General features: G+C 34.9%; 1 protein-coding gene across 4 annotated transcripts in view; it reads left to right on the top strand.

Annotated features, from left to right (window-relative positions):
- The window catches only part of ADK (adenosine kinase), a 692586-nt gene that overhangs the window by 231844 nt on the left and 441518 nt on the right, over positions 1-19224 (top strand). For all 4 annotated transcript variants that reach the window (XM_051982068.1, XM_051982067.1, XM_051982064.1 and 1 more), the window contains exon 4: positions 9839-9917. In XM_051982068.1, the coding sequence (XP_051838028.1) occupies positions 9839-9917 (79 nt within the window). The remainder of the gene's footprint in view (positions 1-9838; positions 9918-19224) is intronic.

Genomic DNA, 19224 nt, shown 5'->3' with positions numbered 1-19224 from the left:
GTATCTTAGTGTTTCTATGGTCTTTTGTAGACATGCTTCTAGCATTTGTTCCTCAGGTGCACATCCCAATATATCATCCATATAATGTAATAGCATAACTTTTGGAAATGCTTTTCTTATTGGAGCAAGAGCAGCAGCAACATACATTTGACACATAGTGGGGTTGTTTTTCATTCCCTGTGGACATTCCTTGTCCATTCATATCTTTTATAAAGCTCAGCTAAGTTAACACTGGGCACTGAAAAGGCAAATCTTTTCATATTCTTCTTATCCAGAGGGATAGAATAGAAACAATCCTTAATATCTATGACCCAAAGAGGCCATTCTCTAAGCAACTGAGTAGGAGATGGAAGTCCAGGCTGAAGAGTTCCCATAGTTTCCATCTGTACATTCACTTTTCTTAAATCAGTGAGCATCCTCCATTTTCCAGATTTCTTTTTTACAACGAACACTGGGGAGTTCCAAGGACTTAGAGAAGGTTGTAAGTGCCCTTGTTCAAGCTGCTCCTGTACTATATCTAATAAGGCCTAAATTTTATCGCTACCTAAGGGCTACTGTTCTGTCCACATTGGTGTATCAGTTTTCCATTGGATAGGAACAGGTGGAAAAGTATTGGCAGGCCTTCAACAGCAGCCCTGCTTAAAAAACCGAAGTACTCATTTTTAACCCTAATTGTTGTAAAACGTCTCTTCCCCACAGATTGATGGGGATTTTTTCAACTATAAAAGGAGTAAAAACTCCTGTTTTGCCTTCAAAAGTCCATCTCATAGGGGCAGCACTAACTTCAGCTGCTATTGATCCTCCTACTCCAGACATATAGGTGTCTGCTTTAATCTTTGGCCAGTGACTGGGCTGTACGATCTGCACCTGTGTCTACCAATCCTTCCAATGGTAGGCCATTTATATAGATTGTGAGCATAGGTCGGTCACCTGTTACAGCTGCTGTCCAGTATATTTCTGGATTTTGTGGTCTGGAATCAGAACCTGGGTGACTATCACCAGGCTGCTTATTAGGATTCTGTATGAGTAAACCTGATGCTACTACGTCTCCTGGGTGATAAGTCACACATTGTCTACCTGTATTAGTGACTGGGATATTATCTACACATTCCCCAGTTTCCCACATCAGTGTGTGGATGGACACTGTTTTGTACATACAAAAAGGAGGTGAAATGGTCAAGCCTACTGTGCCTGGAGGTAGGGGATCCATAGGCTGGAGAGGAACAGATTTCACCTCTCCTGGGGGTATCTCAGTTGTCCCAGCTGCATACAGCTCTATTCTCCCCAATTGTAATTCCCTTCTGCCATCAGGTTGCTTCCTGGCTTGTTGACTGTGTAATCCCCTTCTCCCATCATATGGCTTTCTGGCTGATTGGTCATGTCTGGGTACTGGACTTCTAGACACTCTCTGTGTGCACCATTGGCTGCCATCATGCCCCAAGTGTTTTTTGCCTTGGGCCCTGGGGCTGGGCCCCTCATCCCGTTTCCCTGAGTCTGTCTGCATTCTGAGGCCCAATGGAAGCCTCTGTTGCATTTTGGACATGGGGTTTGGGGTCTTGTTCTCCCACCTTGTTTCCCCATTCTATCTCTATATCAACATTGAGCTTTCAGATGTCCTACTTTTCCATACTGAAAGCATCTACAAGTCTCTCTGGAAGTCCCTTGCCAGGAGGGACTCTGTCTTCCTATGTTTGGATTTTGGGAAGTCTGCATCATAGCCTGGCTATAAAAGGCATCTGTGCCCACTGTGGCACAGTGTCTTATGAGCTCCTCTAAAGGAGCATCCTTGTGCAGTCCTAGTATAATTCTTCTGCAAACCTCATTAGCATTTTCCTTAGCAAGTTGACTTATCAAAATGTCTGTTATCGAATTTTCTCCATTTGTTCTTGTGATAGCTGTCTGCAAGTGTCCCACAAAGTCAGCAAAGGGTTCATTTGGCTCTTGTGTTATTTTTGTGAAGGCCCCACCCTTTTCATCTTTATTGTGGAGAGAAGCCTACGCTTTGATAAATTAGCAGCAATTTGCTCATATGCTGCTATGAAATAATTAATTTGTACTGCTACATCTGCATAAGGACCTACATCTGTTAGTAGGTCACAGGTGATTGCAGCATGAACTCCACTTTGACTATTTTGTTGGGCTTGTATCCTACAAAGCTCACTATATTCAGAAAGCCACAAATAGTTTTGTCCAGGTTCTAGGCATATCCTTGCTATAGATTTCCAGTCATTAGGGATCAAGATTTCAAAAGCCAAATTCTATAATAACATCTTAATGTTATGTTAATGTAGCCCCATATAATAATATAATATAATAACATCTTAATGTTATGTTTATGTAGCCCCATAAAGAGTGCAAGCTTTTTTCAGGTCTTTGAGGATTTCTATATCAAAGGGAGAGTATCTTCTACTTTCTTGACCTGAAGAATTAAATTGTGAATAACGGGAAAAATGTGGTGTTGAAATTCTGATACATTTTTCCCTTCCTCTTTGGTCTTAATTAGTCCCTTTTGCAATCTACTCATAGGAGCAGCTGGATATTGGGGGGGAGGTGCTGGTGGTGTCACTGACTCCCCCCACCCTCCAAATACTTCTTTTCCCTCCATCAATTACCTGCTTCTTAGGTGGGGCTGAAGCTGCCTCAGATTCATCTCGCCCTTGAGCCTCACTTAAGTCTCCATGCCCTGTGGGGATATGGCCATTAATCTGTTCTTTGTTTTCCTCCTTTATCTCAGGCTTCCCCATTTGACTATTCCTGAGTCTTTTTCCTTTTCTCCTAGAACTTATACAGTTTCTTAAGACCAGCTATATTATATTGTATAAATAGAATGCCTCAATGGAAATTGAATGAGGACTGTTTTCATTATAATATGTGGAGAGCTGTTGACCAATCAATGCCCAATTATCTGGAGAGATTTGCTCTTCCTCTAAGAACCAAGGGGAGGTGCTTTTAATGTACCCAGAAGTCTAGCTTTGTGTTCCTAAGTTATAAGTAGCCCTTGATCTTCTATCAGCTTAAGCAGGCTTTCTATAGCGCCACTCCTGGGTGGGGCTGGGGTTGGGGGGGTTGGGGTGGGGGATGGAGAATCTTTAGCTAGGATCTGTCCCATTTCAGCCAGAAAAGGTTACTAGTTTAGTCTTTAAGAAAATAAACTCCCTGTTTGTCTTATACTCACCTAAGTTCCTGGTCACTGGAGACTTCTTCAGTGAAAGTAGGGTCCTTGGTTCCCACGCTTGGGCGCCAAATGTAATGACTGCATATTTAAAATTAGCTGGAGTCAGGAATTCAGGTTAAGGGAAAAATCTTCAATCTTTATTGAAGTGAAGAGGTGAAAAAAGATTGTGATAGCAATATGGGCAAGAAGGATTGCGATAGCAATATGGGCCGTTGCGAGAGGAAATCAGCTAGCAGAGGGAGATCTGAGCTGAAGGGCCTTCGCAATGGCAATGCGAGCAGCTGTGTAAAGATGACAGTCAGCAGTCTCTCCTTCCCCTTCCTTTTCCACTCCCCTGCCTCCACCCACCAAAATCGTCATTTCCTATACAACACATCAAGACTTGTACAAAGAGTGGGCGGGGCCGTTCTTTCTCCAAGCTTATATATTAATAAAATATGGTCCAATTGCTATTTAGTCTCACGTGCTTGGAACCTCAGTGCATCAACCCGAGCCTCAGCCCATTACAACTTATTAATTTTGTTAGTGTGTGATTTTCATTAGTGTATTTCTAAAAATATTTTATAAAATATGTTATAATAAAAAATTTCTTGAGTATCTTCTTGAGTATTCTTGAGTTTCAAAATTATTCATTTTTAATCAGACGTCCAAATTGTGTAAATGTATTAGTGTTTGAATGAATCTAAGTTAAAAGTTTTCTATTGTAATCTCAGCTTTGTGTTTTAGGTATGACTTTGGAATGTGAATTAACTTTTTTTTTCTGAATTTCCTCATATATGAAGGGAAAATAGACTAGATTACCACGATCCCTTTTAATTTTAGACATAGTGAACCCAGGAATTTTCCATTTTTATAATACAGCTTCAACTACTATTTGACTAATCTATGTGCCCACCAACTTTTAATATGTGTTCATTCTTCTTCACTATTCCATATCAGAATTGAGGATTGGGCAAAATTTTGCTCTACATTCCATATTGTTGATTTACTGGGAAACATTACAAATGATTGCAATAAAAGAAATGTATAGAAGTAAATAAGGGTTTTAGAAACTTCTACCTTAATATTATTCATGAAAATTAATGGATCAAAACATATTTGACTATTTGAAAATGACTTTTTAAAAATATGATATTGTCTTCATGACCAAGGACAATGAGCCATTTTCTGAATTTGAAAGGTTCTATTAGGTTGACTGGGATATTAAAAGCTGATCTAAGAAATAATTATATAAATGACAAAGAATTCAAGAAATTTCATTCACATACTACAAAAATAATAGGAATTGGACAGATTTTTTCAATTAAAGAATAGTATGTAAATTTGATTTAAACAATTGATGTCAGTTTTTAGTATTATGTATTACTTTACATAATTTTAAACTTTAAAATAATAAGGTTTAGATTGTCTTTTGTCTAGCTCCCAGTATGATTGAGACTTAGAATGGACCACCAGAAAATAAGGCAGAATTTGAAACAGGTAATTAGTTAGTGTTTATTGTTCAATTTAAAAATATATAAAGTAGTTTAAAAAATAGAAGGGTACCAGTACTGAAGTAAGGAGGATCTGAGTTCAAATGTAGCCTCAGACACTTGGGACTTCCTAGCTATGTGACCCTAGGCACCTCACTTAACTCCAATTGCCTCAGGGAAAAAAAAAAAAAAAAAGGATCAGTATCTTTAATTGTTCTCAAGCTGTCTTATGGATTTTGTCACTATTTCCTAAAATGTAGCATCAGTAAGAAATTGACTGTTTTCTAAATTCAATACACACATTTTCCCATTTAGACATTCTAACTTGTATACCTGGTTTTAATGACTTGGGAAGCTTTGCTTGTAAAATAATAGAAATTTTGTCCTAGTATACCTAGAAAGTATCCCAGGAAGAAGAGGCACTTTTACATTTTCCCCAGAAATAAAATGAATTGAGATTTGTGGATTGATTCCTTGTAATCCCCTTTTTTCAAAAGGAAGAATTTTTTTCAGCATATTTAAATTGTGAGCAAGGAATAGTAATATAATTTGAGTAGACCAATTATGGCCCATGTCATCATGAAAATGTAGTAATTATCTGCATATCCTTGAATGCGTTGTATCAAGATGTCCAACTTTTAAAATTGGTTAATGGTCCTGTGTTTTTCTTTCCATTCCTTTAAAAAGAAAAATTGATTCAATGAATTGCCAGGTTACCCCAATAATGATTATTTTGAAACAAGGGAATATTTGATGGATTCTCACAGTTTTTGACAATTCTGGAAAATAAGAAACCCTTGTGAGCAGCATCTTGTTATGTAGGCAGTTCCAGATATTGTCATCTGTGTTATGTGTATAGGAAATGCATTTGAAGTCTCTAATGAGTGTTAGAATTTCACTTTTTTAAAAGGAAAAGAAACAAAGTAAGCTTTTAGATGTAACTCGGGCTTCAGTGATGAAAGGAAGTCTCTAATTTTAGGAATCTTTACTATACCACTTACTTTATTGTATATGTTGTAATGTTACTTGTGGGAAAATATATTCAAACCACAAATTTGAAAGCTGAGTTTATGGGCTTTCCAGACAATTTGTGTGAATGGCTTATCAGTGAGGGAATTTCATTCCAAGTACTTGAAGAATCAGTGGTACTTGAGTTTTCAAACTACATTGCTTGCTCAGGGTGAAATAAGAAATAATGGAAGTACATAGGAGATAAATTGTTTCTATCATTATGTATTATTTCTGTATATCATGAATATCCATCTGTGGAATTCTTTTCTATGTTCTTTTTTATATAAAATGTAACTTGTACCATTCATTTTGTAGACTTGTGAGATTCTATTGGGTCTTATCTTTTGTAAACCCTCAAAGTTAAAATATTTCCTCTACTCCAATTTTTTATGTAGCCTATATATAGGATTTTGAGGGCTGCCAGGTGGTCCAATTGGCAGACTACTGGGCACAGAATCAAGAAGACTCTTCTTCCTTACTTCAAAATTTGCCTCAGATAAGTACTAGTTTTGTGAACCTAGGCAAGTCATTTAACTCCTATTTGACTCATTTTCCTCATGTGGAAAATAAGCTGGAGAAGGAAAATGCAAACTACTCCAGTATCTGCCAAGAAAATCCCATGTGGGGTAATGAAGTTGTATTTGCCTTAAAAAAAAAAAAAACAAAAAACAGTGAAATAATAGTATAGATTTATTTTATTTCTTGTCTCCATGATTGTTTTAGTTAAGGCGTCTCTTTCTAATGAATACTCATTATGAGGAGGCCAAAATGGTGGAGAAACATGAAGAAGTTTCCTAAGTTGTCCTGTTTCCCTTGGAAATAAAGGTCAATGTATACTTTAAATGGATCCTAAAGTGACAGAATGCACAAAAAGACAGAATGAAACAAGTTTCCAGTTTAAGATAATGTAGAATGACTTCAGGAAAGTCTTTCTCACTTGGATAACGAAGCAAGTGTGACCTATCATGGGGATGTGGGGAATCTGGGGGGACTAGCTGCAGCATGGATCAACAAGGCCCTTGACTCAGCAGGATAATGGTACAGGTCAGCTGAGAGGCCCCCAATGCAGATGGCAGAGTGCTAAGGTTGGAACCCCTGTAGAACAGGCCCAAGTGAACCTGGCTACTCCAGCGCATTGGGCACGCCAGCAGCAACTCTAGCCCCAGCGGAAAACCCAGTGGCCAGGTTCTTGTTGCCTAGCAAAACAAACTGGGCCCTGGGACCAGAGCTCCACTTAAAAATGAGCAAAAAGAGCCCTGTACTTAGAAAGCTGCTGTGGCGACAGGCTTAGATCTGAACACAAACCCCCAAGGAGGACAGCAGTGGCAAAATACCATGTGTGAAGCTTCAAGAGGAAATATGAACTGCTCTCAAGCTCAAAAGCTTCTCTTAGAAGAGTTTGAAAAGGATTTTAAACATCTAGTAAGAGGTAGAGGAAAAATTAGGCAGGGGGGAGGGAATTGAGCTGTGCAGGATAATTATTATTTTAAAAAAGTCAACCACTTAGCAAAAGAAGAACAAAAATTGACTGAAAAAGAAAATAACTTCTTAAAAAAATAGGATTTCCAAATGGAAAAGCTAAAAAATATAACTGAAGAAAATGATTCATTAAAATTAGGATTAGGCATTTGGAAACTAATGAGCATGAGATATCAAGAACCAAAATCAAAAGAATTATAAAAACTAGTATTCATTCTGGGAATGGAAGGGCCACAAGTGAGCTGTCCAGACTCCCACAGTTAGACACAGAACTTGAATCGAGGCCTTTCTGACTCTGAGGTCAGCTTTGTATTTCTGCCTAGAATACTATAGCCATTATATTAAATTATAGTTCTTGTAGCTCAAGGATCCCATATCCTAACTGGCCAAAGGATATAAACAGACAATTTTCAGATGAAGAAATTGAAACTATTTCTAGTCATATAAAAGGGAGTTCCAAATCATTATTGATCAGAGAAACGCAAATTAAGACAACTCTGAGATACCACTACACACCTGTTAGATTGGCTAAAATGACAGGAAAAGATAATGATGAATGTTGGAGGGGCTGTGGGAAAACTGGGACACTAATACATTGTGGGTGGAGTTGTGAACATAGCCATTCTGGAGAGCAATTTGGAAATATGCTCAAAAAGTTACGAAACTGTGCATACCCTTTGATCCAGCAGTGTTACTACTGGGCTTATATCTCAAAGAGATCTTAAAGTAGGGACAGGCACTTGTATGTGCAAAAATGTTTGTGGCAGCCCTTTTTGTAGTGGCTAGAAACTGGAAACTGAATGGATGCCCATCAGTTGCGGAATGGCTGAATAAATTATGGTGTATGAATGTTATGGAATATTATTGTTCTGTAAGAAATGACCAGCAGGATGAATACAGAGAGGCCTGGGGAGACTTAATATGAACTGATGCTGAGTGAAATGAGCAGAATCAGATCATTATACATTTCAGTAACAATACTATATGATGATCAAATCTGATAGATGTGGCTCTCTTCAACAATGAGAGGATCCAGATTAATTCCACTTGATCTGTAATGAACAGAACCAGCTACACCCAGCAAAAGAACACTGGGAAATGAGTATGAACCACAACCTAACATTTCCACTCTTTCTGTTATTGTTTGCTTGCATTTTTGTTTTCTCTTCTCAGATTATTTTTACCTTCTTTCTAAATCCTATCTTCCTTGTACAACAAGATAACTGTATAGATATATCACTGTATACATATATTGTATTTAACATATACTTTAACATATTTAACATGTATGACTACCTGCCATCTAGGGGAGGGAGTGGAGGGAAGGAGGGGAAAAGTTGAAACAGAAGTTTTTGCAAGGGTCAATTTTGAAAAATTACCCATGCATATACTTTGTATATAAAAAACTATGATAAAAAATAATTGGAAAAAAAAAAAAGGATCCCACATCCTGAAGGAGCAAAAGTCTGTTCTATATTTTCTGTAGATTTCTCTATCTTATCAACCTTCAGTTCCAAACTTTTACCTTAAATCCATAACTTTCCCTCCCACTCACACAGCTTCCTTTCTTTGACACTATCTATTCCTGGCAGTGGAAATTGTAAGTGGTAATTGTTGTTGTTGCTTTGGGTGGGTTGTTTTTTGAAAGGGAACTGCTTCACTTTTATCAGTTCTTTTTTCTTCCTTCTCCTTTCCTTAGTGGCATTGCTCCCTCCAAAATCCTCTATGCTATGCTTCTTTGTTTTTTTCCTGTGTCCTTGAATTTTCTCACTTAGCCCACAAAGATACTTAGGGTTTTTGATATCCTTTAAATATCAATAACTAAAAAAATACACAAACCTCTTGATTTTCTTACCTCTGCTTTTTGTCCTGCCTATCTCTGCCCAAACCTGGAAAGGGCAATATGTATTTACTGGCTCTATTTCTTAACCAGCTTTTCACTTCTTGTAGCCTGGCAAAGTAACTCACTACTGAAGTTGGTCATAAACGACTTCTTCATTGCCAAATTCAGCGATTCTTTTTCTATCCTTATCCTTTTTTTCTTTCTAGAATAGTAGTTTTCAAACTTTAGTCTCAGATCCCCTTTATATTCTCAAAAATTTTGTGGACCTCCCTCCTTCAAAGAGAATTAGTTGGAGTTGGTTTTAATCATGAAAACTTAAAGATATTAAAAGTTTAAATGTCTTCATTTATTATAAATTTATTTGTCCTTGCAAGATCTTCTAAAAGGATCTTAGATACCCCTCAGCAATAATTTCAACTTTTGAACATTTAATTATTATTTTTGATGCCATTCTTTAATGTTTAATTTTGGTTTTAATAAGTACTTCATCCTCACCAAATCTCTATTCTCAGATTTCAGATGGATACAGAAAACAACCTGCATCAGCAGTTCATTAATGTTCAAACTATACAATTTTAATACATTTTGATTATCGCTGTTAGTCAGCATCTGCTTAGAATGTTGAATTCCTATTTTGAATTATTATGAGCCTTTGTAAAACAAATCAATTCTGTTATTTGTTTATCAGTTCTGATAAACCTTTTGAATATATTAACTGATAATATCCTACCTAATAGTATTAAAACAGCTTATACTGTGACATGTTCATTTCTCATCCAGATTTCTACTTGATAATTTAAGGAATCTAACCTGAGTTCTTACTCTGTGTGTGTGTGTGTTTTGTTTTTTTTTAAACAGGTTTGAAGAACTTGTAAAAAAGTTCAAAGTGGAATATCATGCTGGTGGTTCTACACAGAATTCTATTAAAGTTGCTCAGGTTAGTTAACCATTTAATTAATTATAAAGAAATCTAAATGAAAATAATAATATTAACTCTTTTGCATCACATTTTTCTGTGGAATAAATCTTAATACAAAGTGGATTCTTTTATTAATCTTAAATTGGGATTTTTAGTTTAACAAAAAAAATCTTAACGTCTTCTTCATAACAAATTTTTTTCTGAATGATGTACACCTCAATTTTTGTTTCTCAAAATAAATTAACATTGTGACATGTTCCTTGTTAAGAGTTGATAACCTTGTCCATCTGATCTTTTATCTTGAAAGATTGACCTATTTTAGAGGTCTATTTCAGGGACCATTTAGACTTTCTGACTTGAAAAGGGACAACATTTCATTTTGAAAAATATTTGATCATTGATTATTCAGTATTTGCTCAAATACCTCATCTAAAGTGGAAATTATTATCCTCCCCAAGGCAGTCCATACTATTTTCAGATAGACATAACTGTTATGCATCATTTCTTTGTCATATTAATACCTAATAGCAAGTATTTACATAGTGTGTATATATGTATAGTAAACATAAATATATGTAAACACTATATATATATATATTTATATATATAGTGCTTCCTAAAGTATGTCCTCCAGTAAGCCTATTGGCAAGCATTTATTAAGTGCTACCCACATACCAAGTGCTGTGCCACAAATATAATAAAAAAGAAGACAATCTCTACTCTCATAAAAGGGAAAGACAAAATGTAGAAAAAGGATTGGGGAGAAAGGTCTTTAAAGAGAAGGGTCTCAGGACAGGCAGAATGGCAAATATATATATATATATATATATATATATATGTATATATATATATATATGTATATATGTATATATGTATATATGTATATATGTATATATATATATAGTGTTTACATATATTTATGTTTACTATGTGACAGAAATTGTACTAAAAAACTTTATGATTATGTCATTTGATTCTCATAAAAATTCTGTGAGGTAGATACTATCATCTTTTAAATATGAGGAAACTGACAGAAAGACATAGTAATTGTATGAGGCTATGTTTGAATGTGGATCTTCCTCACTCCACACTTTGTGCTCTGTCCACTGGGCCAACTATCTGCCCCCTTGCATCAATCTTTTTTTTTTTTGAATTCAACAACTTTATTTCTCGGATGGGAGGATTGATTTGATGTGTTCTCCAAAGAACATGAACTTCAAAACAGCTTAAGTCATTCACTAAAGAGATAGAGGAAGGATAAGGGGAGAGGGAAAAATGAGGAAAGAAAAAACAGCATATTCTGCAGTACTTAATATAGTACTTTGGATCCCAGCTTTTGATGATAATTGATTAACAGATCAATCTTAAGAGTCCCATCAGATTCCCACAACATAGTTTATCAGGGTGTCCTGTCTTGCCTAGTGTACCAGATTCCACCTCATTAACCAACAGATAGACTTAATGATTTCAAAACAGTTAGTTAAATAAAGATACTACAAGTCTGACTATACCATAGGTATATCACAGTATCAAAAAGGGAGACAACCAATCATTTTGTGTAATTCATTCTCTCTGAGAAAACATGGAATTATGGATAACACAAGGGTTTTATCCCTTATAAATAAAACCATAGTTTAAATTTAAAACTTGTTCAAGTTTATTCTATACTGTCATAATATCAATTTTAAAAACTGGCCATAAAATGATGCATGTTTTTATTTGCTACCACCTCTTTTCTCCCAAAGTAAATACCCCTTGCATCAATCTTAAATCTGTCTTTCTACAAATTTGTATTCGTTTCTATTTCTGCATCCTGCCGAGCCAAGAAGAATGAGTTTATCCCTTTGTCTCCTTCATGTGTCCCTTCTGTTACTTAAAAGCAGCTATACTAAACATCTTCCATTTTTTAGTTCATATGTATAATGAAGGATTTTAATTAAATGCTTGTTGGGGTCCTTTCCATTTCCAGTACTATGATCACATGAACTGATTCTAATTGTAGTCCCTCTCCCACTGTGCTTCCTAAAGTATGTCCTCCAGTAAGCCTATTGGCAAGCATTTATTAAGTGCTACCCACATACCAAGTGCTGTGCCATGAATATAATAAAAAAGAAGACATCTCTACTCTCATAAAAGGGAAAGACAAAATGTAGAAAAAGGATTGGGGAGAGAGAAAAGAGAAGGGTCTCAGGACAGGCAGAATGGCAAATTCTATAGATCCAATAGTGCTGCTGAGAGTGGAGTGAAGCTTGGCTGCTCTGGAGCCATCTGTATAAGGGAAGCCTTGGTTGCCATTTCCTCAGGGGAAAGGATAAGGCAGGATGGCGTGATATTCCAGAGTGGAAGATCCTAGGCACTGGGATGAGAATATATCTGAGATATAGTGGAAAAGTGCATATATACAAAATAAAAAGGAAATAATTAGTAGAAGAAGTCTTCCTATGGAGTATGGAATTTTAATTGGTATTTAAAGGATAGACAGTGAGATTGATGTTTGGAGTAGGGAATGGAGAACATGTCCAGCATGGAAGATGACTGACAGAAAAACTAGTTACTATTTTAGTTGTTGTTCAGTCCAAGAAAAGTCTAGTTAGGACTTTGATTCCCTAGTAAGGCGCACTGTGCTTCAGTTAATATATCCTATATTGTGTTCTTCATATGTCAAACACTTAGAATTATCAGAGATTAAAAATATCAGCTTGAAAGTCTAATTCCTAAACAATGACAATTTAGAAAGAATGGAAAATTATTTATTATGCCATTCTCCTTCAAATAAAATGGCTTGGGTAATGAATGAAAGCAGTAGGCAGAAATCTTTCTAATGTTGAAAATTTTGATGAATAAGTAAACCATATCTGAACAAGGGATGATAATAAGCAGTCTTTACTCTGTATTTTGAATCTCAAAGGCCAAATCGAAAAAGCCAGAACCATACTTTCTTTTACCAGTATGATTTTGAAGTTATCTTAGACATTATAATCTGTTGTGATGGCAAAATCCAGAGTGCTTAAGATCATTCTTTTATATTTAAATTGAACATTATCTTTTTATAATATGTTTAGCATGAACTTTTAAAAATAAACATACATAAATTAGGCATGGACCCACACTTAACACTGTATACCAAGATAAGATCAAAATGGGTCCATGATTTAGTCATAAAGAACGAGATTATAAATAAATTAGAGGAACATAGGATAGTTTATCTCTCAAACTTGTGGAGGAGGAAGAAACTTGTGACCAAAGAGGAACTAGAGACCATTATTGATCACAAAATAGAAAATTTTGATTACATCAAATTAAAAAGCCTTTGTACAAACAAAACTAATGCAAACAAGATTAGAGGGGAAGCAACAAACTGAGAAAACATCTTCACAGTTAAAGGTTCTGATAAAGGCCTCATTTCCAAAATATATAGAGAATTGATTCTAATTTATAAGAAATCAAGCCATTCTCCAATTGATAAATGGTTAAAGGACATGAACAGGCAATTTTCAGATGATGAAATTGAAACTATTTCCACTCATATGAAAGAGTGTTCCAAATCACTGTTGATCAGAGAAATGCAAATTAAGACAATTCTGAGATACCACTACACACCTGTCAGATTGACTAAAATGAAGGAAAAAATAATGATGAATGTTAGAGGGATTGCGGTTAAACTGGGACACTGATGCATTGTTGATGGAGCTGTGAACGAATCCAACCATTCTGGAGAGCAATCTGGAATTATGCCCAAAAAGTTATCAAACTGTGCATACCCTTTGATCCAGCAGTGCTGTTACTGGGCTTATACCCCAAAGAGATACTAAAAAAGGGAAAGGGACCTGTATGTGCCAAAATGTTTGTGGCAGCCCTGTTTGTAGTGGCTAGAAACTGGAAAATGAAAGGATTCCCATCAATTGGAGAATGGTTGGGTAAATTGTGGTATATGAATGTTAGGGAATATTATTGTTCTGTAAGAAATGACCAGCAGGATGAATACAGAGAGGCTTGGAGAGACTTACATGAACTGATGCTATGTGAAATGAGCAGGACCAGAAGATCATTATTTACTTCAACAATGATACTGGATGAAGATGTATTCTGATGGAAGTGGATTTCTTTGACAAAGAGATCTAACTCAGTTTCAATTGATCAGTGATGGACAGAAGCAGCTACACCCAAAGAAAGAACACTGGGGGGAAAAAAATACATTCATAGCTGTGATAAATGCCATTTTAAAAATTTTCAAATAAACAAAAACCATTTTAGAGATAAACTTAACCTTTTTCGGTTTATTTCTAAAAGCAGCTCATAATGTCAAGAAATATATGGGAATTTAAATACAAGTTTTTTCAGAATAAATTCATTATAGATACCATGCTTTGAAGAATGTTTTTTATTGTAATTATATGTTTAAAGATTTTTATTCATGTTTTATGCCATCCTGCTATTGGTTTAATGAACTCAAGTTTTAAGGCATGTTTAATAGTGTTTTTTAAACAAAGTTTGTTTGTTATAAAGCGTTTCATATAAAAATATCCAGAAATCCTTTGGGAAGCTGTTAACTTCAGGTTTTGGCAAATTTGTTCACATTCCATCCCTATGCTGCAAAGTTTTATGTTTTCTTCTTGTCACTGGACTATCCCAAGTAATCCATTTGTATATAAATAGAAAATGTGAATTATGTTTTGAGTAATTTTGAAGAAAAGCTCTGGTATATCAAATACTTTTCCAGAAAAAGTTACTACTCAGTTGATAACTATAATTTATAGTTCTTTACAGTTCCTGGTGGCTTTGTTTCTTAATAAATATTTATATTCTTGAATGGACTAATTTCTCACCTAAAATCCTATCCAAATTAATATCTAGATTTCTTAATATATTTTTTATTTTCAGCTTTGAGGTAATTTTCTAAAATGTGATTTGAAAAAGAGTTGTTTCTGAAAGATAGCAAAAAATGAAGGATAGGATTTTGAAGTGCTGCTCTTTTTAGATTTTGGCTCTTCTCCCCCTTCTTACTTAGGTTTGGGTCTTACACCTTTGTGGCTTTGTTGAATGCTGAAGCCCCAGCCCACATCTCAGTTTGCATATTCCTTCTGAAGCATGGGTACATTCTGGGACAATAGTATTCTGGTCAGGGTGTGAGAGGGGAGGAGGGGGAGAGAGGAAACAGATCCTTGAGGAGAGGGGGGCAGTAGGAAAACAACTTGTGGGCTTCCTTTCATTAACTCTTCTTCAGCCATATACACCTCACAATCAGGTCAGAGAATTCTCTATTGGTAATAATAGTTGGTAAACAGTAGTAGTTTAAAATGGGGGGAAAGTAAGAGGAGAAGGAAAGAAGCATTCATTCTACTAAGGGATAAGGTTTTTCATCATTTCATTTTCAAAATGTTGAATTTTCGTCAATATTTAAATGAAATATTAAGATATTTGCAAGAATTCTACCAAATATGCAGAGAGAAAAATTTTGTAATAAAATGCGGGTTCTTTTAAAAACATAGCTGTTCAGATAAGTTTTATTTTTATAGTAAAGTATACTGACATATTATTGAGTGTGTATTTATGTGTGTGTGTGTGTATCATACACACACACACACACACAGTGTTATTATTCATTATACATATAATTTCTATGAATTCCATTTACCATAAAAGGGTATAGCTCTTTTATTTTAACAGCTTCCTAGAAAGCTAAGGAATACTGGAATGTAAAAATGAGGTTTATTCAGTCTAACATCCTTAGTGTTTTATTATTGGTGAGTTATGATTTGGTGTTATGGGCAAAAGTACATGTGAAATGGTTTAAATATCTTGTAACCCTTTAAACTAATATAAGCTCTCTGAGGCTTCTGCTTGTGTGTAGAGATCTTTCTTTTGAAAACTTGTTTGCTCTTGGCCTATGTGTTACTTTGTCCTAATTTTTAGTCGCAACATTTTTCCAAGGTTGTTTCTCCTTTTAATACTTTCATAGAATTCAGACATTTGGAGTTGTAAGAATGACTTATGAAATTGATTGGGGTTATTTACAGTTTTATGTTTTATTTAGGGAGTTTCATCAATACCTAATTGTTTTCTTTCCCGAATTATGAAATAAGAAGAAAGTGCTATTTTGCTTATACTATACTTCAACTATACTTCAGCTACACTTCAGCCCTTGCTGGTTTCAATGACAAAGCTATTATTTGCAGTTCATGTTTTGACAAGAATCATTAAAAATAATTTTGTAGATTTTTACAAACTTTGAGTACTTGTCCCTTTCATGTTATTTTCTAGTGAAATTTGTTACCTATTTATTTGCCCAGAGGTCCATTGCTTTCTTTCTCCATCTCTTTTAAAAAAGTATAAAGGTCTTTAAATTCTTTATTAGCTCTTTTGTCATTTCCTCTAGGCAGTAACCAACAGAGGCACTTAGGGGGTACTAACTCAGTTTGACAGGTCAGAGGCGTTGTGCCTTCCTGTGTTGGTAGATTTAAAAGTCTCAAAGCCTTTATCAAAGAAAGTGCCCACCAACATTGCTCTGAGGCAAAGGAATTATAAACATACACACATGTGTTTGTGTCTTTATGTACAGACACATTTGGATATCTTTACTGAAATGAGTATGTGATAGCATCATAATTCAGACAAATTCATTTATAAAAGTGAATATTTTTAGTCATTGAGCCTAATTATTTTAAAAGATGCAACTAACATAATGTTCTTTTAAAAAAATATAAACAGTGAGTAGGAGATTCACACCTTCTGAAAGAATATGCTGATTTTTTTGTTCTTCATTCTTCAAGACTCTCTAAATGGTCCAGCGACATGCAAACAAATCTTTCTAATGCAAAAAATCTCTTAAAAAGTAGATTATCTTGTTAATTAGATAATTTATAATTTCTTATAAATCTTAGGTAGAAATCTTATAGCCAAGTTTCTGTCTAGGGTCAAGACTAACCAGTAATTAATATTCGAAAATTCAAGTGTGTTCAATTAATTTTTATTTCTTAAATAACCAGGGCCTATGATTACATGTTTGGAACCATTAAGAATTTCTGTGTACAATCATTGAATCCTTTTTGAAATTACTTTAAAGACTTTTGAGTATCAAAGTACAATAAGTACTTTATATATACTTTGTATCTACTTGTAATGGGCTCTTCCAAATAGAATTTCTTTTATTTGAAGCCTGAGACTTTCTTTTCCTATCCCGAGTACCTTGATAAAGGCTTAACTCAAAGTTCTTGAATTGAATTGAGCCTGAACCAATATAACTATAATTTTGTCATAATTTATCTGGCAGATAAATAATTTGCATACTGTTAATAGTATATTATTTGGTTCAGTCCTGTGATAAATTGAATATGTTATACTGAATGTATCCTTTTTTTGTTGATTCAGCATTATCATCATTAATATAAATTATCATCATATACCACCATATGGGAATTCTCACAGGTAATTACAGAATTCCTACAGTTCTTAAACAATAATACATTAATAATGGTTATACCTTATATTTATATTCATTTACTGTTTTCAGAGGTTTATTAGTTGAATCTTATTGTTTGAAGTTGACAGACAAGAAAGGTGCTTTATTATTCATAATTAAAATTTGATGAAACTGAGATTCCAAAAGTCAGTGGCTTACCTCAGGTCCCATAGCTGCTAATCTAAGGTTCTTCATTCATAACCTGAGTTGAATTCACTTTTCTCTTTGGTTGTTCATCTTGCATTTGCTGCATAATCAGCCATGATTTCTTTGTCTTTTGGTTTATATATTTATCTACCTATAGATATCTATATTATATCTCTATCTATAATGAGATCTCTATATGTATAGATATCCCTATATCTATCTATCTGTGTCTATATATCCTTTTAGCAGAAAATTGTTGCTTCTGTTATGTTCTTGAGATATAAATTATTTTTTATATTTACTTTTTGGTTCATACCCATGCTCTTTGGTGAGAGAAATTACTGTTGAGCAAACTCCCTATTCTAGTACAAACCTGCAAGTGTTATTCAGTTTATAATCTTAGACGCGTGGGGTACCAGAGAATGAAAATGACTTGTTTAGTATTAGAGCCAATGCCTTAGAGACCATCCTTGAATCTAGAACCTCCTTACTCTGAAGTCCATTTTGCATCCACTAGACAAAATTGATTCTCTAATTGTAGCTTAAATGAATCTACTCGTGGAAAAAGAGAACCAGGCTTACAAAAATCACCAGTTTTACGCATTTTTTTTTTTTTTTTGTGTGTGTGTGTGTTCAGTACTATTCAGGTGACTTCCTGTTGCTTCTCAAGTGGCTCTGAGCAAAACAATTTTAAAATCTTTTTTCCTGATTTAAGGTTATTTCCGAGTAGTTAATACTTGTATATAAGTCTAACTCCTTGATAACTGGATGGTCAGGAGAAGTCAATGTAATTTAAAAAATATTACCTAAGTGTTCTTGCTTTTACATTTCTTAATAATTTAGGTTTTGTAATGTATTGGATACTTGCAAAATGCCTAACTCTATTCTGAAATTACCTGTGTAAATTGTGGATGAGTATGGAAAAAATTCAGATGAACTTTTGAACCTTTCTTAATCAAAAAATGTTAAATATTTCCATTATAAATTTCTTCATAATCATTTCTTTTTCCCCTAGAGAGCTGCTGGGTCACTCAGTGGATAGAGTGCTGGAATGGGAATTAGAAAGACCTGAGTTCAAATGTGGCCTCAGATACTAGCTGTGTAACCCTGGATATGTCACTTATCCCTGTTTTTCTCAGTTTCCTCTTTTGTATAATGAGCTGGGGAAAGAAATGCAAGCCTTTCCAGTATCTGCGAAGAAAATCCTTAATGGGGACACAAAGCATTGGATACAACCGAAGAAATGACAACAACACTCCTTTAATTCAGTAATTAGCAATAATATATGTACTATGATTCGTGCTTCACCTGTCTGTTTGCTGCTCCTCATATAAACTAGCCCGTCCATACCCCTTTGAATTGACCTTCCCCAGGTTAGAAATGTTCATCTTGTGAACCACCCCTTAGCGGAAACCTCAGGTTTCCCATCTTCTTCAGGACAATTTTCCTGGTCTCCTTCCCCACCCAGTGCTACTGTATTTTGTTATAAAGTAATTTCTTTCCATTTTCTTCTGCAAGTCTCTTATATATGCCAGTTTATGCCTGTTTTATCTCCCTTACATAAACTGCAGAACTTAAAATGTGAACTCCATGAAGGACAGACTGTTTTTGGTTTTTCTTTTTAACTCCAGGATTTAGCATAGTGAATACCTTCCACTAAGTGCCTAATCAGTGCTAATTGATTGATCTATTGCTAGAATAGCCTATTTCTCATTTTCT

This window comes from Antechinus flavipes, chromosome 2 (assembly GCF_016432865.1).
Source record: "Antechinus flavipes isolate AdamAnt ecotype Samford, QLD, Australia chromosome 2, AdamAnt_v2, whole genome shotgun sequence".
Lineage (NCBI taxonomy): Eukaryota > Metazoa > Chordata > Mammalia > Dasyuromorphia > Dasyuridae > Antechinus > Antechinus flavipes.
This window is presented reverse-complemented; position numbering and strand designations above follow the sequence as displayed.